This window comes from Aedes aegypti, chromosome 2 (assembly GCF_002204515.2).
Source record: "Aedes aegypti strain LVP_AGWG chromosome 2, AaegL5.0 Primary Assembly, whole genome shotgun sequence".
Classification (NCBI taxonomy): domain Eukaryota; kingdom Metazoa; phylum Arthropoda; class Insecta; order Diptera; family Culicidae; genus Aedes; species Aedes aegypti.
Window position 1 is genome coordinate 174,797,578 of NC_035108.1, and position 27,071 is coordinate 174,824,648.

At 38.3% G+C, this 27,071-nt stretch overlaps 1 protein-coding gene across 4 annotated transcripts in view; it reads left to right on the forward strand.

Moving 5' to 3' along the window:
* LOC5569059 overlaps positions 1–27,071 on the forward strand; it is a 288,587-nt gene that overhangs the window by 120,755 nt on the left and 140,761 nt on the right. For all 4 annotated transcript variants that reach the window (XM_021843203.1, XM_021843205.1, XM_021843206.1 and 1 more), the window contains one exon: positions 9,274–9,468. In XM_021843203.1, the coding sequence (XP_021698895.1) occupies positions 9,274–9,468 (195 nt within the window). The remainder of the gene's footprint in view (positions 1–9,273; positions 9,469–27,071) is intronic.

Consider the following 27,071-nt stretch of genomic DNA (forward strand, 5'->3'; position numbering starts at 1 on the left):
TGTTGATTAAGATCATAACACCGATATCAGAGAAGTTTTTAATACCTAATTTTACATTTTTCTGCTTTATGAAAATAAGTTAACAAGTAAACATATAATTTTATTTGATTTGAAAATTTCAAATAATTATTAATACAATGAAACTGTAATGAGAATAGTTATGAGAACTGAACATATAAAAGTTACACGGGTAGTGATTAAAACCCAAAAACAAGATAATGGCTCATGATATCATGATTCGAATGTGTTTTCATCTTATAAAAATACACCATGACTTGGACTCATGATGTTATGAGCATGCATTGCAGAATTCGTTCTTATTTGATTTTGTAGCACAATCGAAGCAAGTGAAGAAAGACATCATCTGTATCGGTTCATGATCAGTAATGTTTCGCAAGTTATAACAACCTTGATAAATAGCAGCAGGGAACGGAAGCCCCAAAGAGAGAGCGATGAAAAAACCCATTTCTCTCGCTCATTTATCATTGGGGGTAGATGTTGGCAACTTAAACTATAATGTCCTTCAGGTTTGGAGCTTGTATAGATGGGTTTTATCATGCATGGTTATACCCCTGATTAAATCAGAGCCATAGGCGTAAACTTGATGGCTACCAACCTTGTGGGGCTTTTTCTCATGAGAGGTAAAAGTCGATATTGCTGTGCGTTTGAGACGCAAATATCAAATGCGGCAACACCAAACGCGGTAAGGTTTTTCACAAGGAAGGCGAAGTCAAAGTTTGATTTTCTTTGCTAAGTTGGCGATGATATGGATCATGTTTGCTAAGTATCCTTTGATCTAGAACAGGACGTGACAGCTCAACAAGGACTGCCCCGTTGTTCTTCAGTAGATAACATTGACGATACAAAAGCCAGTGCTGCCAGTATCCTTTCTAAAAAAATCATTTAAACAAATCAAAGTATCAAAGCTCATAATATGAATGTTTCTTCTTTATTCATTTAGTGCAATAGCGAATGCCAGCCTTTAGGTTAATGTTCAAAACCGGTGAATTTTATAAAAAAAATCACACAATTTCTATAAAACTGCTCTCAATTAAGTATTTTTGATTTATTTTCGTATTGTACCGTGGTGCATCAATACCCGGACGCTTAAGGCACTACAAATGTTCAAACTCTAATATGAGTGTGTTGTTTTAGGGAATTCTCAATATAATATTATTTCAAAGATAGTTTCAAGCCTGGTCTTCACAAAAGTGATGAACTTTTTGGTAAAAACCATGATTTTAACATAAAAAAACAGTAAAATATTGAAGCATGTCTTGTCTATAAATCCGGACACCTCATGCAAATGATGTCTCTAAATCCGGACACTTTTGGATCGAAATCCGGACAACTGTGTTAAAACATGCAATATCCGTTTGATTTTAATTTAAATAATATCAATACCTAAATGAATAACAATCTTTAATAAACTAGATGTCCGCGTTTGCTCTACAATGATAAAAATAATAGCACATTTGTAATAACAGTGATTTGATTACCTGAGCTGAAACACATGTAGCATAAACTGCATTAGATGCGGCTCGCACCGTTATTATTTAAGATAAAGACAAACGAGATAAACGAGGGTCTTTAAGACGATGTCCGGGTTTTCAAACACTGGCTCGAAATCCCGGACAATCTTTTAAAACACCGCTAAATGTACGTTTCCAACATATTCAACAAAAGTGCAACCACTAAACTTTCAAAATATATTTTTTTAAACACTTTTAGTTAGACACTCTTAAAAAATATTTTTAACAAACTTTTCGTTTCACTTTTCCATGTTCGCGCGTTCATCGATCGTTCAACTTGAGTTGAAGTTGGAGCGCGACGAAATGACGTCCGACATGAGCAAATTATTTGTTTTTATTTTTAATAATTATTTTACAGTGGTTACTAGATTAGAAATGAATGTAAAATGATCACCAATATTAATGAAAAGAGAGTGAATAAAAATCAAACATATTATCGCTTAATTTAAACTCTAATTAGTTAATAGAATTAGAGTGTCCGGATATCGGTACCGTCTGGACTTTGATTCACTACGGTAGGAGCACATACGATAAACCTAACATCGAATATAGAATGATTTGTAACAAAAAGATATTATGAAAAATTTCCAAACTGCAATCATTTGACAAATCATGAAGTTTGATGTGTCGCATGACAATGTTTACTGATTTTTAACAAGTGACCCCGGACCGGTTCCTCGGAAACCCGGATACCGATTCCAAAGAGGCCAAATGGGTTCTGAACTGTGCAGCTCAGTCATAGAATGCAATCATTTGAAAAATCATGAAGTTTGATGTGTCGCAAGACAATGTTTACTGATTTTTAATAATTGACCCCAGAACCGGTTCCTCGGAAACCCGGATACCGGTTCCAAAGTGGCCAAATGGGTTTTGAACTATGCAGCTCAGTCATAGAATGCAATCATTTGAAAAATCATGAAGTTTGAAGTGTCGCATGACAATGTTTACTGAGTTTTAATAATTGACCCCGGAACCGGTTCCTTGGAAACCCGGATACCGGTTCCAAAGCGACCAAATGGGCTCTGAACTATGCAGCTCAGTCATAGAATGCATTCATTTGAAAAATCATGAAGTTTGATGTGTCGCAAGACAATGTTTACTGAGTTTTAATAATTGACCCCGGAACCGGTTCCTTGGAAACCCAGATACAGGTTCCAAAGTGGCCAAATGGGTTTTGAACTATGCAGCTCAGTCATAGAATGCAATTATTTGAAAAAATCATGAAGTTTGATGTGTCGCATGATAGTATTTACTCGCTTCCAAAAATGGGCCCGGAATCGGTTCCCCGGAACATCCGGAAATTGTGATCCGCGGCATGCAGTGACCATGATGGCCTTGTAGACATCCGTCCTCATCGTTATAGAGCTGATCATTGTAAAAAATCAGCTGATTTCATATTGCAAATCCACGAAAGTGGCCATTTCGAAACACCCATTTTGATTCCGGAACCAGGTGACCAATCCTGAAATTTTGTCCAAGCCCTCAAACTAGAAGGATATGCGCTTCTTGTGTCAAAATTTGGTTTGAAAATATCAAAAAACAAAAAAGTTATAGCCCAAAACGTGTTTTTTCCTACACTCGTTTAGGGGGGTTGGTAATGGAAGGGTTAATTTTCCACAGAATTCAAACTTTATGTGTATAACAACACTTATCAACAACGTTTGTAATATTTTCGATGCTCAAAAGTTATTTTTCGGTGGTTCAGAAAAAAGCATTGAAATTTGGCGTGTAAGAGAAACGAAGAATTTTGTACGGCGATTGCAAACTTATTGAACAAATCGTTTTAATAGAAATGTTAACGTTCAATTTCAACTAAATTATATCTGAAATGAAAGTTTAGGTCCTATTTTACATGCTTGATGGATTAGATCACAAAACAGTTTGTTAAATCATACTTTAAATTTAATGTAAACATTAATTAAACCAGTGTTTTATACAACTTTGGTGACCTATAGCTAAAAATTGTGACGTGCTGGAATATTTCTAAGAACGGCATTAGATTCAGCAGCCCTAAATCTACTAGAAACACATTATTTGATCTTTGAGACACACAAAAACGTCATTTTTGTTACGCTATGTAATTTGTGATCCTGATATCATGACCTTACCAATATATGAAATTAATTATTTGGGAATCAGATTTTTTCCTTATATGTTATCTACTGATGTGCTGGGTGATTTTGATCCTCATGACTAGTATGGAAGTCTAAAATCTAAACTGTTGTACCCTAGTCCTAGTGGCTATTTCGAACGTATTCCTCAAGCTTGTTGCATCGATTTCATTCATGAGTATTGATCCGATATAACCGCTCAACGATACTTTGAGAAATATTCGTTTCGGTAAAGTTTTCACGATGGCGTACGTAACGCAAAAAATTACCATTTTTGACCCTCCGTACCCCCCTCAGGTCACATTTTTATATGGAAACTTTGAAAATTTGATCGTCACGCTTTGCTTTGAATTTCCAAAATTTAAGTACCGGAAAAAATGGATATTGATTAGGAATTGTAATTTGAGTTCTCACGAAGTACTCCACTCTTTAATTATGAGGGGTCTATGTCAGGGATAATTTTAAATAGTTCTCGATATGGAAATGGCTATGGCTAATTTCTCCAAACATTTTTTCCTGTATCTTTTAGTGGTTTCCTTTAGTTATGCATATTTTTCCAGTAATCCATGGGTTATACTAGGGACTCCACCAGGTTCTTGGCATTACGTCCTCACTGGGACAAAGCCTGCTTCTCAGTTTAGTGTTCAATGAGCACTTACACAGTTATTAACTGAGAGCTTTCTTTACCAAAGTTGCCATTTTCGCATTCGTATATCGTGTGGCAGGTACGATGATACTCTAGGCCCAGGGAAGTAAAGGAAATTTCCTTGAACCGACCGGGAATCGAACCCAAATACCTTCAGCATGGCTTTGCTTTGTAGCTGTGGACTCTAATTGCTCGGCTAAGGAAGGCCCTCTCAAGTAATGTCGTCAGTAATTCGTCAGGGCTTACTCCAAGGCTACCTCCAATAATTCCTCCTTAAATTCCAACAGAAGTTCCATCGGAAAATCCTCCAGGAATTTCCTTAACGATTCTTTTTTGTATTTTTTTCTACGAATTGTCTATGAACTTCCCAAGAGATTTCTTTAGTGTTTCTTACAATGTTTCTTTCAAGAATTCCATCCAAAAATCCTTCAATGATTTATTTAAGAATTCCTCCAGTGAAACTTCAGGAATTCCTCAACAGATCCTTTCAAGAATCTTTTCTCTTCTCTAGAATAGTCCTGTGCAACAGGAATCCCTCTATAAGTTCTTAAAAATTCTACCAGAAATTCCTCCACTCAAAAATCTTCCAATGATTCTTCTAATGATATCCCTAGGAACTCCTCTAGAGATTTCTCCAGGAAATCCTTCAGCGATTAATCCAAACATTCTTCCAGGAATTGTTTGAGGGATTACTCCACCAGAAATTTACTCCAGAAATTATTACAGTTATTCTATCCAGAATTTCTCCGAGGATTCATCAAGGAACTCCTCCAGGAAATCCACCAAGAACCTCAGAAAAAACACTAGTAGACTTTTCTGGTGAAAACTCTGGCGAAGCTTTGGTAATATTCCGGTTTTAACCCTGAAAGAACTTATGGGAAAATTTCATAAAAAAAACCTCTGTTGAAAATTACTAGTGAAACAATTAATGAAACTGGTGAAGTTTCTGAAGGAAATACTGGTAAAACCTTTATAGGAAATTGTGGTCGAATCCCATGGGGAATTCGTTATGGGATCCTTGGAGAACATTAGCAAAATCATTGGTGGATTTTTTGCAAAATGTTTTGGAAGAACCCTTTGGAGGATTTTTCAAGTTCCCGGTAAAAGAAACAGAAAAAAAATATTGCTGGGTTTTCTGAAAGAATTTTTAGTGGAATCCCAATTAGAATTTCAGCTGGCATCTTTATGAAAATCCTGGAGAATTACTTGGGCCAGATTAAGATAAAATCCCTGGAAGAACCTCTGGTGGAATCCTTAGAGAAATTTCTAGATGTTATATGTTGGGTAATTTTAGTTGTATTCCTTAGAGTAAACCCTGGCGGATTTTTTTTTAGGTATTTCTGGTGGAATTACTGAAAGAATTCTTGGAGAAATCCTTGAAGGAATTTCTTTCTTGAATCATAAGAAAAACTCTTGAAAGCGTCACTGAAAGATATACTGCTGGATTCTTTAATTACTGGTGAAATTCTTATGAGATATATCTGGTAAAATCACTAGAGGAATTCTTCATAACCCCAAGGATTATTGGAGATATTCCGCGAGAAATTCGTTGGAAAATTCTAGGGGAAATCCCTTGGGATTAATTCCTTGAGGAATTTCGGGAGGAATCCCTTGATGAACTCCGCTAGATATCCCTTAAAAAATTCCGGAAGGAATCTCTTGAAGAATTCCGGTGATGCAATTCTTTTAGAAAATTTCTGTTAGAATCCCTGAAGGAATTCCAGATAACCCTCGAGAATCCTTAGAGATTCACCTAGTCCAAGAGTAATCTTTAAGGAATTCCGAAAATATTTCCTTGTGGAATTCCGGGACACTCTTGAAGAATTCCCGTAGGAATCTCTTAAAGAGTTCTCTAGAGAAAACCCTGGAAGAAAATTCCGGTAGAATCCCATAATAAATTCCTATAGTAATCCGTAGTTAATAGCTTGATGGAACTCAGGATAACCCTAGAGAGTAGTGTTTGATCCTTTGGTCGCGTCGCTTGCTCCTGCGGAAGCGGTTGATGTGAGCAGGATCATAACGGTGGTATAGTGCCGCGGATCGCGTTTATAGTATATGATCTTTTGATCGTATCACTTGTTCTTGCAAAGGCGAGCGATGAACACTTGTTCGGCGTACAATTCGTTTATCGAATAATATCGCGAATCGGGTCAGGCGTTAATGTTTCATGGATCGCATCACCAAGAATTGGTGACTTTCAGATGTTTACCTTATCTCACTAACCCAATATCCTTCTCATGACAACTGTGAAGATGCAGAGGTATATTCGATCTCTAGTTACAATGGTTGTCGAACTAACATTCCTTTCTTTCCCCAATTACCGCAAAGGGCGTGGCCGGCTCCATTATTGACTTTCAAATGTTGAACTCTCGATTTGTGCGCATTGAGAATGGTTAAGTAATCCCAAGCCCCATTCATGAAATCTTTGTGCATATTCGACTGTTCTGGTCAATCACAAAGCTGTCATCCATGCTAAAGCTCATGCTCATGCTCATGATGGTACTCAGAATAACCCTAGAGCAATTCCTGAAGTAATATTTCAAAGAATTCCTTACAGATTCCCTGACAGAATTTTGATGGAATCCCAGAAAGTGTTCATGAAGAATTTATATTGAAATCTTGGAAGAACTATTATTGAAATCCCTGAATAAACTCCTAATAAAATCTGTAGAAGAGCTCCTGATGAAATCTCTAGAGATACTTCTGATGGAATCCTTTGAAGAACTTCTGATGTAATCCTTGGACGTGTTTCAGGTGAAATCTCTCAATTCCTAATGTAATCCCTATAGGAACTCGTGATGAAATTCCTGGATGATTTCCTGATATGATTCCTGATAGAATCTCTAGAGGAACTCTTCATGATATCCCTAGAAGAAATCCTCATCCTCACGATTCCTGATGGTATCCTTGAAGGAATTCTTAATTCAATCCCTATATAAACTTCTGATAAAATCCCTTGATGAACTCATGACGACGCAGCGTAAACTCACGTATTTTGATTTGCTACCCATCTGCATCGGCAGTTCTTAAGACAACGAAGTTTCAATTTGTGATGCTGACATCGATGTTCGTGCAACATTCCTACAGGCAGTACGATCAGTTCGTCAAACATTAAGCTTCGCCCATAGGTGGTTTGAGCTAAACCAATTCGATTTTGGTCAACTGATTTGCCAACCGTCAAATCGGCAGTTCTTAAGACAACGAAGTTTCAATTTGTGATGCTGACATCGATGTTCGTGCAACATTCCTACAGGCAGTACGATCAGTTCGTCAAACATTAAGCTTCGCCCATAGGTGGTTTGAGCTAAACCAATTCGATTTTGGTCAACTGATTTGCCAACCGTCAAATCGGCTACCGACCAACAGAATGTATTGAAACAAATGAACAAGTTAACCGAACTAACGTGCTGGGATAATAAACTGGACACGACATGAATGATAGTATGTCGCATTGCGTAATTTGTAGAGGCCGTCCCAGCAAATCTATACAAGTATAAATGGAGCGGTGTTTGTATGTCACGAAGTAGCTTAAGAACGGATTGACATCAGTTTTTCATAGCTGCACTCGACAAGGGATGCGACGTGATAGTACGAAGAAAAAAAATTGAGAAAGTCTTCGGAACAATCGGGAAAACGGGAATAGACTAATATGTCATTTTGTATGCGAGATTACACGTTGTTTAACACTCAGCCTACTAAATGGCAAGACAAAATTTGCCGAGATCACTAAATTTTAATAAAAATTCTACTTCGTCGTAAGCGCTATTATTCGTCGTATCAAACTTAAAATGTTCCACTACGGCAGATATTCCAACTTACCTGCAACATAGATTAATTTTCCAAGTGTATTTTTGTGAAAGCTTTCATGGTTTGTACACTTGTACACCAAAAATGCAATAAAACTACTTCGTTAAATAACTTCAGTTTAATTATCCACTTTGCACTTTTTCACCGAAATCGCATGAACGAACACGATTTGAGAGATATGCTTAACGAGTGACACCAGTCACACCACTTTATGATACAAGTTTCTTCCCGCCCCCTATGTGACTTACTTCGCCAGGCAATTATTTTTACTATGGAAAACCTTCATACTTCTACACAGAAGGATTTCATTCCAATTACACGCCATAAAAGTGCTATAATTCACGAAATTTCCTCAACGACCGCGTAAAATTGAGAATGTAAACAAAGTTCAATCCATCGTACTGAGAATAAAAGCTTGTGCGCATCAATGTGTGCGCGATGCTCGACGTAAAAATACGATTCCTTTGATTGTGTTGTTTTCGCTGCACTGTGAGGAAATGACATAATTGTACGGTCAAAAGGAATTGTGTTCATATGTTTGGACTGAATTTTGATGACGAACAATGAATTTTAAAGGAAATTACTATATTCCGTCATGCTGAAGGAATGGAGGAAGATGCCCGTAGATCTATATACTCTAGTAAAGCATTTTATTATAGCGTTGATATGTTTTGTTTTGACCACTCAATATATCACAGTGAGCCGTAAGTTGTAAGACGAATCTGGAACCTTTTTGCGTCAGAAATGAAAACGATACGACGGATTGAGAATACGGCAAGATGGGTTTTCTTTGCATTATATCCAAAAAGAGATCAAGATTTATCAAAATCTTATTGTACAATGCTAAAGCCGTTTTGAGAAAAAATTGTTTGGCATCGGTTTGTATCAGCATAATTCACTGCAATTCTGGGAAAATTGCAGTTCTCACTTATCAATGCTAAATACGATGGATACTAGCACATCACCCTATGTTCACTGGAATCTTGTTTTAAAAAACTCTTCCTCGTAAAGCTGTAGATAGCAAATGGGATGGAATTTTTAAATTTGTCTTTGAAGAGAAGCCGGGTGTACCTTGAAATTTGCGTTCTTTTATACCATCACAAAACAGGTTCATCTATGTATGAACGCCATGTCAATCAAATAAATTTAAATCTTCCCATTTTTTATTTCGTTTCAGATACGTGGCGTTGAAATCGGTATCGTAGTGTTAGTGTTAATAGTGTGGGCTGGTGCTATAGCTTTATTTTTTAATCGATGGGGTAAGATCCGAATGTTGCTTCCATATCAGCCAGACTACAAACAGGAACAGCTGAAGGTTCCTGGAACGGGCGTCTGTGCCAACGGTCCCTGCAACGGACAGCACTCACACCAGGTAGGGAAACCCGGTCTCTAATTACCACTTTGTTCATGTTCATGTTGTTGTTTTTCCATTTTCTTGTGTTTTCTTATCGAACGTGAAAGCATCATCGCTTTCACCGGTTGTCGTTTAACCTGTTCTTCTACATATTTAACTCGTTCATCACTTCCCTTCTTCTGAGAAATAATTGGAACAAACAAACAAGTGAACCATTTACCTAAAGGCGAATGTATATCGATGGACTTCATCTTTTCTGTTTCCTTCAAAAACACAAAATAAACATATTTTCTCGCAAATAGAATAAGATGACAGTAGATCAAACACTAACACACTCTGCCACTGACTTTTAAAGCCTTCACCTCTCTATTGGTCTCTCTTATTCTATACTGGTCAATAATCTTCCAAACTGAATGGAAATCATCACAACAACAAACACACATACTCACTCACTAACTCCATTTATCAATATGTACTAATTCAAACTCTACTCAAATGTGCATCCATTGGTGAATTTTCTTTTCTTATTTTTGAGTTCCAACATGTACAGAAAATAGATGTCGATATGTGAAATTCAAAAAATCAGATTCCTATGTATATTAATTTGCGTGTGAAAAAACGGTACATTTCTTACACATATGAAAGCATAGGTTTGCTTTCTAGATACTAGGAGTAAGAAATATAAATTTCATCAACGTAACACACGTTATTACTCTGTAATTTCTGCATACGAAAGCTTCTATTCCTACATTATTACCGTTAAAAACTTCAATTTTCACTGAATGATGAGTTCTCAAGGTAAACGTGTCTAAAAATTTGTTATTTTGCAATTAATGTTAATAGTTCAATGTGAAAATTATTGTGTCATAAATCTTTAAAAGCTTTATTATAATTGCCCTATTCTAAGTGAATATAGTTCAAAAATTATTAACTTTGAGGATTTTTTCTTTCAAGCATGGTAAACGGCAATAAATAACCTTCTTATTTAAATCCTTTACCTTAACATGTACCATTTATTGCAACATAAATTAAAATTGAAACACTTTAAAATAAGAATACATTTTTTATCGTTTTATTACGTTTAATTCAAGATAATAATACTTAAGCCAATTTTGAATTCGAAAATTTACCCCAAATAACTTGAATTAACAAAAAAGTTTTGTTCAATCCTGTGATTTTACAGGACAATGACTTGTTCTAAAACTATCAAAACTGTTCTGTCAAAAAAGAAACCCTCATCGATAACTCTTCATTTTTTTGTTGAAACCATTGACTTTCGTTATTTAACCGTCGGCACAATAACCTGTTAGGATTAATGTTGTTCCAATTCGTTTTTCATCCACACTCCGACCGCTTCCAAACGACGGGTATTGTACTGGACGTCGTTAAACTGCCACCGTCTCAAATGTTGACCTTTACGCTATATAAAATAACTTTGTCTTACACAACGATCTGCAAGGAAAAAGATTCTGGACTGCTCGCTTTTGCCCGATCGCACCTTCAAGTAAATCAATATTCTTTAAAGTTCTCTTTAGCCATTCGCAATTCTGTTGTACCTAATACATCCATCCCATCAGAAACAAATGCAACCGCATCAAAATACATTATCCCTCACCTCTCTAACGAGAAAAACAAACCCAATCAAAAAATCAAGCAAAACCAACAGAAGCTCAAGCATCTTGAGATGAACAACACAACCTATGTACGACACAAGGAGAAAGAATTGCCAACATTTATGCGCCGCCTTTTTTGTTTCCGAAACGATACGACGGTTTTGACAACCTTGTTTTTTGGCTTTTCCGATTCCTGCACAGTTACCCCTACTAACTCTTTCAAGCCGGAAAACTTATTCGGTTGGCATTGTGCTTTCCCAGCTTTTTTATATTGTAAACTCTCATGTTAACCCTCTCTTTCCCATGGACGCTCTCGAGCTCCATTGATTTTCAACGAACTTTAGACAAACCAAATCAGATGAGTACTAAGTAATTATTCTAAATTATGATTCCATACTTATGAGATTATTCCAACAGTCCACCTGTTTAAATAGTAAAACTAATGATAAGCAATCAACTTACTGTTGAAAAAGGAACTAAAACATTGTTACCAAATTCGCAATCATTTTCACATTTGTTCGAGTACACAAAAACACTTCTTTCGTAAAAAAAATAGTTAATCAAAGTCTTTAGAAAAGAAGGGTTAACATTTTCACGAATGTTGATAGGGCAAATTCAACTCTGTTTGAAGAATTATCGAAGTACAACAACAACAAAATAACACTTGCATGATTGAAACATACAATTAAACTATACTAAGCGTCGTTCATAAACTATGTCACGGAAGAGAAGGTTTAGGACAATGCAAACAGCAAAATTGAAAATAATCAATGCATGACGTACTTTATGGACTACTTCAAACATTCGTTGCAATCATTGTGCTCCGCTTGGAAATTGTGCCGTTCATAAACTAAATTTTATGTATTAGAAACGTGCAGCGTTTAACAGTTGATTTTGAAATAACTCCAACGATCAAAGTATACAAACATAACCTTAATAATTTATATGAGTTAACATGAATATAAGGTAAAATGCGATATAAGACGAAGGTTCTATTTTTTGTCTTGGAATGCATCAATTTATCACAATTTCATGGAAATCGTATTCCATCATATATAGCCATTCCTACGTCAAAAACTCAAGTAAACGCTCACACAATCTCTTGCTAATATTTATTTTATTATTTGCATATTTATGAAAATACCCCAGTCAAGCATCTGAGCCCTCTGCCATAAATCATGCCCAAGAATGTGTTTCGCTGTTTTTGCTGGGTGGTATTCAAATATTTTCAACTGTAATTTCAAGTCCAAGGTCAATCTCTACACGACTATCAGCGGTCCCACGCCCCCCAAGGAATTGCGGTACCAACCATTTTGGGGCGTTGGGGTGAAAAAAAAGTTCAAATGGCAAATTGCATGCATTGCTCTACACCTAGCACAGGTACACTACACACAGTCGCTCGAAATCGGTTTTTCCTATGACCTAGAATGTTGCCGACATCGAAAAATACTACGACCATGGGCGTAGCCCACTTGTACACACACTTCTAAATATTTTTTTATATAAATCTAATAGTCCCAAGCAATACTCCAATATCATTCCTTTTTTTTTCAGGATATATTTTGGATTGCTTTAGAGCCTTCAGATATTTTGATTAATGGTACATATAGGCAATTCTTTATGAATCCATCAGTAAATTTCTTCAGGGATTCCTTTCTGAACTTGTCTAGGAATTACAATCGGAAATTCTCGAGAGAATATTTAAGATTTTTAGAATAATCTTTTCAAGGTATTTTTCAACAATTCTTAGAAAAACACATTTAGGGTTGGTATACCTAAAGTTGTATATAGCCGCACTAGTGTCTTTTTACGTTTTTTTATTTTTCTATAAGTCGTTTCAAAATATTATTTGACATAAAGGTCATGAGTAATTTATTTAGGAACCAGTGATCCACAGCTCAATTTTATTCAAAAAATAATTGAAATAAATAGTTTCGATTGAAATTTAAGCTCCCTTGCACATGTAATGGAACTATTGTTCCTATATTTAAGAACTTTTTCATATCAATCGAATGCTTTTAGAGGGAAAGTGCAGAAGTTTTGTTAAAATACGATTTTGATATAAGTTTTGCCTACGTCTTGAACCTTGTGCCTTGAATCTTGTGCTAGAAATTAGAAATAGTGATACTTAAGACTCATGTGTCCCTATAGTGGCACAAGCGATATTAAACACAGAAATATGAGTTTTCATATTTTTTACATGAAACCAAGATAAAAAAAAACTTGCAGATGGCGTAAATATAATGCCACTGGCTTTTTTTTTGTATAGAATAACAAATATTTGTCCTTAGCTGTTTGGCTATTGGTACTGTGAATTGGGATGAAATTGATCACCGTCACACGATTTCATTTCTTCCTAATGGATCGCAATGTAACCTGAATTGAATTAACTTTGCTTGTCGTTATCATTGTCAAATTGGGTGTTGTGAAGTTTTTTGCGTTAAAGAATGTCATGTTTATTGATATGAAACTAATGTAAAATTTCATAATGATGTACGGTGTAGTTTTGACGAACATCCATAAACTTCTAGTTCTAGATAATGATTTGGACATGGTATCAACCTGAAAGTTTGCGAGTTTATTTCATTCATTTTCATTTATTTATTTTTTTTTTGAGATTCTGCCATTAGAAACTCTTCGAATTTTGCTTTGAATAGCTCTAAAGATTTTTTTCTCAATATTTATTCAAAACTAGTTGTCCCGGTAAACTTCGTCTTGCTATCAAGTAGGCTGTTGAGAAACGCTATTGATCGTCCCATACGAAATGACAGCTCCGTTCACGCTCATTTTTTAGACTTTCCCGGTGAATATCCTGGGATTTTTTATGCACACAAACACGTCGGAACCCTTGACGAACAAAACTGAGAAAGAATCATTCAATTCCGTTGACCCGTTCAGAAGCCATTTCGGGAACATTAAACGCGGTAAGATTTTCTACAAGAAATGCAGTGTCAAAGATAGATGTTTTTTGTTGCTAGGTTGGTGGTGATTTTGAAAATCGTTGCTAGGAGTCCTTTGATTGTTTTCTGCTACCGCATTTGGAACGCATTTAGTCAAAATTTGCATATCAAAAGTTAACAGCAATATTATGATAAAATGCAACTTGTGAAACAAAAAAAAAATCCAAAAATATTTTCAATATATTTCCAAGGAATTCTAAAAAATATACATTTGAAATATTTCCCAAAAATACATTTTGAAATATGCAAATAATATGAAATATTTTTGTAAGACAAATATCCAAAATATTAGCAATATTCTACTGGATGTTTCCAGGTATTATATTTAAAACACTTCCTAGAAATATTTTCAAAAATATAAATATTACGAACTTCTAAAAAGATGTCATTTGAAAATGTTCTCAGCGTTCAGTCGTATCTTTTCCAGGAATTCATCAGAATATTGCATCTGAGAGGTCCAATCACGGCTAAAATTACATAACAAAACAATTACAAATTTCGAACAACAGCTGTTGAAAATGACAAAAAAATGTTATATTATTGTTGATAATTGTTATAAAGATTATTTTAATTCTGTACTTGTTTCATTTTTGTAATAGATTAATAGAATAATAGTGCGTTATGCATTTGAAGTTACATTTGTAAGTTTGTTGTAAAAAAAATCCAAAGTAATGAACATAATTTGCAATAATTTTGTTACTCTTTAATTAATGTTTGAATCCTCTGAGCAGAATCTCAATAGAGAAACTTAAAAGTAGATGGAGTACCGTATACCTTTTAATTCCGCTCCTAAATGCTTATCTTTGACAGATACGCGTATTTCGACTACCACTTGCAGTCCTCTTCAGTGTCATTTACTCGTATCCACTCGTATGGATACGAGTAACTGACACTGAAGTAGACTGCAAGTGGTAGTCGAAATACGCGTATCTGTCAAAGATAAGCATTTAGGAGCGGAATTAAAAGGTATACGGTACTCCATCTACTTTTAAGTTTCTCCAATAATTTTGTTGTTTTGTTACATCCTTGAAACACATTCTGTAATAATTATAACAGAATATGATAATTGTTTACGTCTTCGCGCGTTTTACTGGGCAGTGTTTCGTTGAGCCCAAGCAAAAATTTCGTTTTACGGGTCGCTAGAGAAGGTTTTTTTTCTCGTTTTTTTTCTGTTTTGAGGGCCCCAAGAATTGATTTCATTGAGCGCGCGTCTTACTTACTTTTACTTTTGCTGGCTCTACGTCCTTCAAGACATGACCTGCGCCAAAATGTTATGCCAACTAACTCGGTCCATGGCTGCTAACCTCCAATTCCTAGATCACCCCACACTTCCAAGATCCTGCTCCACTTGGTCAAACCACCTAGCTCGTTGCGCTCCCCTTCGTCTTGTACCGGCCGGATTTGAGGTGTACACCATTTTTGCGGGATTGTTGTCCGGCATTCTCACAACGTGTCTCGCCCATCGTACCCTTCCAGCTTTGGCGACTTTCGTGATACTGGGTTCACCGTAGAGTAGCGCAAGCTCGTGGTTCATTCTTCTCCTCCATACGCCGTTCTCACATACTCCGCCGAAGATCGTCCTAAGCACACGTCGTTCAAAAACTCCTAGCGCTTGCAGGTCCTCTTCGAGCATTGTCCACGTTTCATGCCCGTAGAGGACTACCGGTCTTAGGCAGCGTCCATTTATTACGTAACGCGAAATTTGGAAATTTTCGACCCCCCCCCCCCGTCCGTAACGCTTTTTGTATGAAAAATTTCAAATTTTTGTATGGGTCGTAACGCTTGAGCTTACTCCCCCCTCCCCCTAGAATGTTACGTTATTTGTGGATGCCCCCTTATTAGCGCCTTGTACATGGTACACTTAGTACGGAAGTGAAGTTTACCAGACCGCAAGGTCTTGTGGACTTCCGGCAATGATACGTCTTCGAATTTCTCTGCTGCAGTTGTTATCCGACGTTATCAATGATCCGTTTCGTTCGTCAAGATACCACCATCCTTATCCCGGCACATTTCGGCTCGCGGCACAAAGCCTTTGTGAGATGCATTTAGTTTCTTGTAGAACTTTCGTGTTTCTTGAGAACGATACAGCTGCTCCATCTCTTCGCACTCCAACTCTTCCAGGCGGCGCTTTTTATCCCGGAATAGATGGGTTTGCTGTCTTTGCTTCTGTTTGTATCGTTCCACGTTTTGACGGGTGCCATGCTGCAGCATCATCACCCGCGCTGCATTCTTCTCGTCCAAAACCGTCTGACACTCCTCGTCGAACCAACCGTTCCGTCAATTTGCTTCCACGAACCCAATGACACCTTCCGTTGCGTTGTTTATGGCTGCTTTTAGACTACTCCAGCAGTCCTCAAGAGGGGCTTCGGTGAGCTCTCCCTCTTCCAGCAACGCTGCTTCAAGGCTTTGCGCGTAATCAGTTGCGACTTCGGGTTGCTTGAGTCGTTCCAGATTGTACCGTGGCGGGCGTCGGTACCGAATGTTGTCACAACGGAGAGTCGTTGGCGCACTTTAACCGTCACTAGGTAGTGGTCCGAATCGATGTTTGCGCCGCGATAAGTTCTGACGTCGATAATATCCGAGAAGTGTCTTCCATCATTCAAAACGTGGTCGATTTGCGATTCAGTTTGTTGGGGTGGTCTCCAGGTGTACCGATACGGGAGGCTGTGCTGGAAGTAGGTACTACGTATGGCCATGTTTTTGGAGGCGGCAAAATCAATCATTCTAAGGCCGTTTTCGTTGCTGGTGAGCGCTGGTGAGCGCTGAAATTCCCTATAATTGGTCTAAATTCCTCCTCCTGGCCAACCTGAGCGTTGAGATCTCCGATAACGATTTTGACATCATGGCTTAGGCAGCCATCGTATTCACGTTCCAGCTGTGCGTAGAAAGCGTCCTTATCGTCATCGTCACTTGCTAGGTGAGGGCTGTGCACGTTGATTATGCTGATATTGAAGAAACGGCCTTTGATCCTCAACTTGCACATTCTGTTGTCGATTGGCCACCACCCAATCACGTGCCTCTGCATTTCGCCCATCACGAGAAAAGCTGTGCCCAGCTCATGTCTGTTGCCGCAGCTCTGGTAGATGGTTTAACCATCCCTATACGTATGTACCGTCGACCCTTTCCAGCAAACCTCCTGCAGCGCTACGATGTCGAACTTGCAGACCCTCAATAATTCGGAAAAAATGCGGGTTCTTCCCAAGAAATTGAGAGACTTACAGTTCCATGATCCAAGTTTCCAATCGTTAGTCCGTTTTCGATGCCTGGGTCTATGCCGATTGTTCCGGTCCGAATTTACATTGTATGCTTCCTGTACTGATGATTTTTACGGCTGGCTTGTAAGGCCTGCACCAACCCCCTGTCTCGCCGGAGGATCATCGTGCACATCACTGTTTAGAGTCCCACGCTGGCACTAGGACGATGATCAGCCGCTCCTAACATGGAGAACAGACGCTGTTTTGAGCCGCCCCTAACATGGAGAACAGACGCTCTGATAAGCTACACCCTCAGAAGAGAGGAGCCCCCCTTCCCTATCAGCATACGACCAAGGTCCCACCAGGGTTGGTTACCCGATCTTCCCTACGATTACTCGTACCCCAGGCGGCACCACGGGGAGGTAGGGATAGGAGTTACTGGACAAGAGACTAAGGACCACAAATGGGATCTATTTTATACCTGCAGGTACGCGAAGTACCAATGGTACGCATTGTCCAGTCATTTACCACCCGAGCGCGCGTCTACGAAGTGATTCAATTTGTACATCAGCTTGTGCGTTTTGTATTTGGTTAGCTCAAAAGTTTCATGTTTTATTTTCAAACTAGTGGTCCCGGCAAACTTCGTCTTGCCATCAAGTTGGCTATTGAAAAACGCCATGAAACGTCCCATATGTCATTTTCATTCACTCTCGTTATTTTTCAACTTTCCCGGTGAATATCCTAACCTTTTAATACACATAAACACGTCAGAGCACTTAACTAATTGTTTAGTGAAAGAATTTACTAAATCGGATAGCCCGTTTGCTAGCCATTTCGTGACATACAAACAACACTCCATTTTTATGTATATAGAAGATAGACAGATAAATAAAATATGTTAACACATGCTGCGTCCTGACAACGATAGGAATGTTGCGTGTTAGGGCACAGGACACTATATTTAAAATTATCCTAATTAATGTAGCTCTAACACTTACTCTCAATCAACTTTACTCATCGCAAAGCAAAGAAGATAAGCTCAGATTCTAATCTCTCTTATTTTGTATGTAACTCTCACTACCGATCACCAGTATCGGCAGTTCGAGTTCATAACGATTGAATAAAACCAGTCGAACAGTGTACATGTGAACTAGAAGGTCTTGTTTCCCGGACTCGAAAAAATCCCGGGATTTGGGATTTTATTTTTAAAAATCCCGGGATTTCCCGGGATCTCGGGACAAAAATCAAATGCTTCCAAAACGGCTATTAAACAGTCAGAGCGGGTTTTGAAGCAATGTTTAGTTTTATAGAGTAGTTGCATAATAACCGAACCTGTTTTTGGAGGTTAAGTTGAATTCTTATAGGAAAAAAAACAATGCAATCTTAGATTCAATTCATCAATATTTCACCTATTTGCAATCGAAGTCAATGGTCATTTATTAAAGTTAAAATGAAACGAAAATCAATCGTGATGCATAAGGTATAGGTATAGGTGATACTCATTACTCTTAAATTTTACCAAGAAATCTTTTAAAATCTACACTCATGATTATGCAGCTTATTACTTTGTTGCATCATATGGAATCTTCATGCTTTTGAATTATTGGCATAACAGCCACGTTAGACCAGGAAAATTGAAACAGTTACAAGAAGAAAATAGAAAAATCAACCACCAAATCAATTGTTGACAAACGGAACAAACCGAAGATAAACCTGTTATAGTTTATTGAAAATAATGTAACTAACATACCAGAGAAACACAAGTTTAAGCATAAGTGGCCTTAACTCTCAATAAACTCTTATAGAGTAAGCTTAATGCAGTAACTAAAATACATTCTTGCATTAACAGTCACGAAAAAAACATGCCGTTTGTTTTGTGCCACTATTTGAAAATAATAAAACAGCATTCTCTAGTTAAACATGCAATTTCGGGAAATCCCGGGATTTTCGAAAATATCCCGGGATTCGGGATTTTTTAGATTCTCGGGACAAGACCCTCTAATGTGAACAACTATCTCTCGCAATAATCGTCCGAATACCCTCAGTGCAGTAAAAATCACCTACCACTAGAAATTCGTCGCGTTTTTCGTTTTCGGTGCTGAAATCATCAACCAAAGGTCACTTTACGCCGCGAGTGAACCACGAATCCGGAGAACCAGCTCCGAACACTGGGTATTTGGGATTGTTCAATCAACCTTGAATGGTTCGTCACTCCAAATGTCAGCATTGAATGTTTTCCATTTGATTTTTTCATGTTTACTAAAATCATTATTTTCACAAGCATGTATGAATCTCACAAATGATTGTTTATCGTGATCTAATCTCTTATGAAAGTGAATCCTGTGACCCAACGGTCCTCCCCATTAACAAACATCTCTTCCAGTAACCTTAGTGGAGATGCATGGTTTTCAAATAACACAAACTTCAAATAGGTTACATACTTTTATTCCTTCTACCAATCACACCTGACTGCAAGAACGTGGCAGGCGCCGTAACTGACCCTGTGTAAAACGAGGCACTAAAGACGGTCATGACCAATCCCAGATGAAGTGATAATTGTGCATCTTCACTGATTTCGATCAATCACTGAATAGCAACCATAGATAGTCTAAGCTAAGCTATAATTATAGAGGGGTTGTCCACTAGGGTGTGGCTTATTTTTCGAATGTTCTAAGAACCAAAAATGCGAGTGCCGTTTCTGAATTCAAATAACATAAAAAAGGAAACCTCAAATACACTGTGTAGTTTAGTTAAAAAATAAGTCAGCATTGTTTTTAATTTAATTTGTTGTATAGGGTAGATGTACCAATAGTGGTGGTACTAAGCACGATTGAACTTTATATAATCGCCTAAATTCAAGAAGCGCAATTAATGTACATGTTAATGTTGTAATGGGAAGTAACGACTTAATGAATTAATGAGAAAGATTATTGCATCGCAGTAACCCACGGCATGTCAGTGAAAAATTATACCTCCACTATTGGTACACTGTTCCTTTAGTTGCGGTATATTTTTAATGTGTGTTCCTATAGTTGCGGTATCCGTTGTTTTCTTATGGGATCCTCCACTATAGGAACACTTTACCGCAACTATTGGTACAAGCAAGAAAAGTTTAAGCAATTTTAGTGATATTTCATCAGTTTTAATGCAATTTTAACGCTCTTTTCAACTATTCCGTGTATCAACAAGCCAATACGTCGATTGGCAGTGTCGGTTCTGTGACTTATGTAATAAAATCAGTGAAAACGGCACTACCGCAACTATAGGAACACCCACAACTAAGGGAACACCTACCCTACACAGTTTGAAAACAACTAAATCAGCTTCAAGAACATGTGAAAAGATCTTGAATCTGAGGAGTATTCATGAAGTTATGATCAAACAAATATATTTTTTTTAGTAAAAAGAGGAAACATTTAGAGAAAACTACTTTTAACTAAGACTAGTTTTCATTTAAGACAACTTTGATATTCTTCAAACTTTTCATAAATTTGATTTTGAAGAGAATGATGGTAAGAGCTACAAAATTGGTTGGAAAATAACAAAGTTATGGAGTCTTCACTGAAGATCATATCATAACTTGAAAATTCACCTTCAAATCGCTAGTGCCACCTCTAAATCTCAATATTTTTGGCTCAAAATTTGAGGTTTCCCTTTTTATGTGATTTGAATTCAGAAGAGCACAGGATTTATTGGTTCTGAGAATTTTTGAAATTCTGTCCATTAAGCACGTGGTAATTTTTTAGGGATTTCAGACCACCCTTTCGTGGGCATTTGTCCACACAAAAATTTCAAATTTTGTATGGACCGTGGTCATTGGTAATTTTTCACCCATTAAAGGGTATTCGCAAACCACCGTGTTGAACAATCCTCCCTCTATTTCTAGTTCCTTCATTCACCACGATGATCATATCTCCAACGTTGATCGATGTGACCTTCTTGAACCATTTTGGCTGTCTGAATATTCTCGCAGCCAACGGTTCCAGAAACGGTCAAGCATGACTTGAATGTGCTTCCAGTTTGTCCATAATGCTGTACCTTCGTCCGTAGGTCGAACTGCTGGTTATACCGCGCTACTCAAACTTAGCATAAGGAAGTGGTTTGGTGTCGAATCCCTGACACTCAATTGGCAAGTAGGTCAAAGGACGCGAGTTCACAATTAATTCTACCTCCACTATAGCCGTCTGCAGGGTTTCTTTATCTGGATTCCTCATTAATGCCATGTTTGATAAACCAGACTTGACCGGTCGCACCAGCCTCTCCCAGACTCCTCCCATATGGGGGGCATACGGAGGATTCAGCTTACATTGAGTTTCCGTATTCGTGAACGTCTCCGCCATGACCAAGTTCATGGTGCCAATCTGCTGCTTCAATAGGGTCCTAAAGCCCTGTCCCAATTTTAGAGCCAAACGCTTAAGTTTAGTGCAATGACACATGTTTACTCAATTTTGTAATGTTTTCCGTTGGTTTGAGTCCAAAAAAACATTTTTTTAGATTTTGTCACACTCCTTGGCTTAAACTCAAATTTTGGGTGTATTTTGTTTTCCGTGTCCCTTCCGAAATGTCAGATAGGAACAACCCCAGTGTTAAAACTAAAACCCCTGTGGTGTTTTTGTCGACTAAGCGAACGTCAAACATGATCTTAAGTGTCAAGGTTCATTTATGGACCCAATTTTTAAATTAAAGTTTAAACATGATACAGCCGTTATTTGAGCGGGAAATATTGCTAAAGTAGTTGCAGTACGATGCTCTTTCGTGTTATTAAATAAAAACAAGATTTCATTAAAAATTTTAGGACCCAATTTGACACTAGCTCCCTGGAAGCTCGTCCCTTGATCTGAGTTTATCTCCTGCGGAGCACCTCGAAGAGAGATGAACCTGCACTAATCAAGAATCGTCATCTTGCAGGACTCCGTGGAAAGCATGTGCGATTTCTAGATGGGCATCTCGTGTACCTAGACAGTCGAAGAGAGCAACCCATCTCTTTGTGCTACCATACCCGAATCGCACCGCGATCGGCCCAAAATAGTCCAAACCAGTAAACTTGAAAGCTCTCATGTATGGTGTAAAACGGGCCGTTGACAATGGCGCATTAGGAGGTACTTGTGGTCTAGACTTGTAAATTTTACACCAGACGCAGCTATTCGCGACCTTTTTTTTTTTTGGTGTCATGTTTTTTTTTTTTTTTGGTAGAATCGCAGGGAACATGGTTTCGTAAAGAATGCATTCGGCTAATTTGATGCGTAATCCTATTCTCTTGACTTCGCTGGAGTCTAAGAACGGCGGTAGTTTGTACAATGGCATTCATTTGCGAACTGTGTCCTATTCTTTTGGCTGCTTCTGTTGATTTAGATGAAGAATTCGTAATTCTTCTGGATACCTGCTCATCTGAACCAGCTTAATTACAGCCGACTCTGCTTGCTTCTTCTGCTCTCAACTGCTCCACTGCAATATTTCTGTTTGCTGCCGAACTATAGAACGAATGCCATCGTTCCAATTTACTTCTCCCACTTTGAAAAGCGTGAAAGTCTATGATTGTAGTCGCTGATGCACGCTAACGATCTTTAACTCTTCGGCTGTGACTTGTAAAATTGGCTCTCCCGGCCACTCACCCTCTGGACCATACAGAAATTCCGGTGTTTCTTCCTCGAAACTTCATCCACTCCTGTGGCGAATTCGGTACCAGTCGTTCAGTATCACTCGCGGCGAATACTGATAGAACAACGATAGGGCAGAAATCGCTGGTCCGGGTTGCCAACATGAATTATTTGAATGACTTCGGAGATCTATCTAGATTCCTGGAACGGATGCCGTTAAACCATGAAGGAAAGTGAAAATTAACTGTTAAAGGTGCTCTTCATGAGTATTGATGACCGTAATGCTCTGTCTAATACTTAAAAAATCCGGTGTAATGTTTGAAGTAATTCATGGAGATGTCTTTAAGCAAATATGTTTTAAGCAAAATGTCTTATAGAACGGCAAGATAATTTTAGTCCTGAGAGCAGGGTTTGAATTCTGAGAAAATTGAGAATATCTCTCACTAATCACTCTCTGCAACACATCATCCAATTTAAAAAAGGTCCAAACTTGGGGGGGGGCGCTATTACTATAGGATGCTCGGATCATTTTATCTTACTGATATAAAACACCTACCCCCACTGGTGGTATATGAGCGAGAGAAACGTATTTTATCATCACTCTCTCTATTGTTGGAGCTCACGTTCGCTGTTGTTATTTATCAAGCTTGTAACAACTTGCGATACATTTCCGATCATGAACCGATAAAGGATGATTTTCTTCAATTGCTTGGATCGTGTTTCAATATCAAAAAAGAACGAATTTTGCAATGCCTGCCTAGGAGAGTTTCAAGTTCCTGGCGGAATGTCTGGAAAAATTCTTAAAGTAAGTACTACAGGAACTTTTGTGATCAAATTTTGAGGGATTCCTGACGGATTTTTAAAGAAACATTTCGAAGAACAATTTTCGGGGGGCTTGTAGAAATGCTGGAGTTATTATTGGAGATTTCGGGCCTCTTTCGTCAGTGATTGAATCTTTAGACGTTTTACAACCTGTTCAAATCTGTTGATTGACTCCGTTGTCTTGTCTAGAAATTGAATTAAATCGCATTTTTTTTTTGAATTTTTCTTCGGCCACTGTAATAGAATATGTAGGGTTTACGTCCTTCGTAATGTTACCCTTCAGGGTCGAATATTGTCCTTTTGTGAGAAAATCTTCAAATGTAAATCCTGACTACGTCCATGACTACAACTATGTGTTCCAGGAAAAAAATCTGAAACGATAAGCAACGGTAGCAGAACGGATTACCGGTTCTGACGACAGCCGACAGCAAGAACAGTCTGTTCGCAAAACATGCACTTCCAGTTTTGTGGCGCGTATCTGCATCCGTGACTGCAGTCAGTTTATTCTTCAAGTTACCTACCTTCGCAGGTGAACTATCGTATGGTTTGCTGTAGAAATACCTTCCGTACTAATTTATATTATAATAACATTCAGCTTGCTTCCTGCATTGGAGCCTCAGTCAGTGTGCTTTAAAGAATCCCCAGCAGATCGCGAGGATAATCATTGGTGAAGTATTTGAATCCCTTCTATTCTGCTCTTACAACAAGACTATGCGGTAGGGTGTAGCTCATTTTATAAAAGTTCTTAATACCAAAAATGTGTGTGTGTTTGATTTAGAGATAGGAGCCAGGAGCACGTAAGTTCCTATTGGTTATTTGATCTGTCGAAACAAAACAAAATACGAGAGATGTTCGTTAGCCTTATAATGGACTCCCTAGTTAGCACGAGTGGTAGCAAATGATCACAATCAAGTTGCCAATTAATACGCTGCTGGAAACCAAAAAATTCTCTAGCCTGGTTTGCCATTTTTGTTTCGATTTAGAAAAGGAAACGAAACCATATGCATTTTGGTGTTGCATCATTTGCCATAATAGGATACAGTCAATTTCTTCGCTTCAGTCAGAAGCTCATTTGCATTTCAAATCACGCTAAGCATAGCTCAGAAAAAGGAAAAAAAATGTTCATGGTTATAGCGCTTTAGCTGAAAGAAAATTGAATTTGGATACGCTCACACTCTATGTTAGCGTGTTGGTTGGAATTACAAAATCATGTTTTGAAGAGATGGCCTAAAATTATACGCTTCTATCAGATGCCTTGAAAATTGTATTGAGTTTTGAGTTAGATATCTAACGGTACAGTTATTCTACAGTTATGGATCAACTAAAGATCATTTCTCACATTCATTACATCTCCTGAAAATTTCGGATCAGTATGGTCCATGCGGCGGAGTCCCGGAAGTTGGCTAATCTGGACAATTCGATGAAATTTCTTGGATTTATGCTCCAAAAACAAATGAATGGCGTCCAAATCTCAATGTTTTTTTTTTTTTTTTGTTTGGATATATTTTGCTGTAAGGATAGAATGATCGTTACTCTGATCCCTCTTGGAACACTGGAATGGCCACTGTATTGTGGGACCACCAGGTTTCAGCACCGAAGCTAGGCATTTCGACGGCTGCTTGGGCACGTCAGGAGTTAATCATCAATATTAACCTCCTTTTCCCGAGCAGCCTAGATAGCCGCGTAGTGTCGGTAGCGGTTGTGTCAACTGGCTAAGAATTAACACTACGGACTGCCTGTTCCGGTGGTAAAAGTCCACCTCACAGGTGACCCTTAATTTATGGTGTGATGCGTACCGTACCTAGGAATGAATGGTTAGAGGGGTCTAAATAAAACCTAACCGCTAAAGGAGCCTGTGGGGTACCAGGGCGCCCTCCACAGTATTGAGTCCTTCCTGTGCTACCCGGAGCAATGGCGCAGGTGACCTTGTGTTTCTCCGAGATAATCGGCTGCCCTTCTTCAGTCTCTATCCTGAGGCTTAATAAGGGTGGCATTATGAATATGTTGACATTTAATTTAAATTATCACCTATATGGATTCGTTTATGCGTTTACACAGTGTATTCTGCGTTTATGCGTTTACACATTGTATTCTGTGTATTCTGTGTATTCTGTGTATTCGCATTATGCGTTTTACACAGTGTATTGTGTGCTCTTTCGCCTTTGGCGACTTTAAATAGATACCGATCTGGTTTTTTCGTTGCTGGTCTTTTTCGTGCTGAGATTGCAAAAAGCTTAATCCTGCCTAGTTTCGGTAGTGGCTACGGTTAGGTTAGCTCAGATCAATTTTCAGCATAAAAGAACAGCAACGATCAATCTTTGCAGACTTATGCAAAATGGTGCAGCCCAAGTGGCGCTAGTTCAAGAACCCTACTTTCGTAGAGGAAACTTCTATCTAGGTAACCTTGTGGACCCAGTTTTTGCTACTTTCAGCAAACTTGAAATGACAAACTCGCGCTCCATGCCCCGCGCATGCGTGCTCGTAAATAAAGCAATCGTTGCTACACTCATTTCTGAGTTGACGACCAGAGATGTATGTGCTGTCACAATTGATGTTTCTGTTGGTGACCTCAACAGGAAATACGTCTATTGTTCGGTATATTTACCACATGATGAGCCAACCCCAACGGATGACTTCAAACGAGTTGTCGCACACTGCGTAACAAAAGGCCTTCCGCTGATTGTGGGCAGTGATGCCAATGCTCATCACATCATCTGGGCAGCTCAGATATCAATTTGAGAGGCTCCAGTCTGATGGAATACTTAAGTAGTACAGACCTTGAATTACTTAACATAGGCAATCGCCCAACCTTCATGGTTTCTAATAGAGAAGAAGTGTTAGACATAACGCTCTGCTCGAATAGAACCACTCACGAGTTGACGAATTGGCATGTATCAGATGAGGAATCATTATCTGATCATCGCTACATCTTCTTTGAACATTCAAATGTAATTGCGCAGACTTTGCGTTTTAGGAATCCCCGATCAACAAACTGGGAACTCTATATTGAATTGGTTGCGACCAAATTTCATGGATATTCTCCGTCCATTGAAAATCCAAGTGATCTGGATGATGCCGTTGATACTACAACATCCTACATTATGGAAGCTTTTGAAGAAGCATGTCCTCTGCGGTCTGTAAAGACTACAAGAGGGACCCCATGGTGGAATTCCGATCTGACTAGCAGTGATGGAAAGTGGCAAACGCTTCATCTGAACTGGAACAAAAACAAAACCAAACGCTCCCGAGCGTCAGAGCGCTGGCTTACTCGCATCTGTCGACTCCCGATTAACTGAAGCTAAAAGTGATTCGCGAACGTGTTCGGAGCTGCTCAGAGTCATATTGTGCTTTTGGGAAAAAAGCTGCTTACCCTCCGAGATTTATGGTTTTCAAGGGCTTTTGACTACAAACTAGTAGTTTACTGTCGATATGATG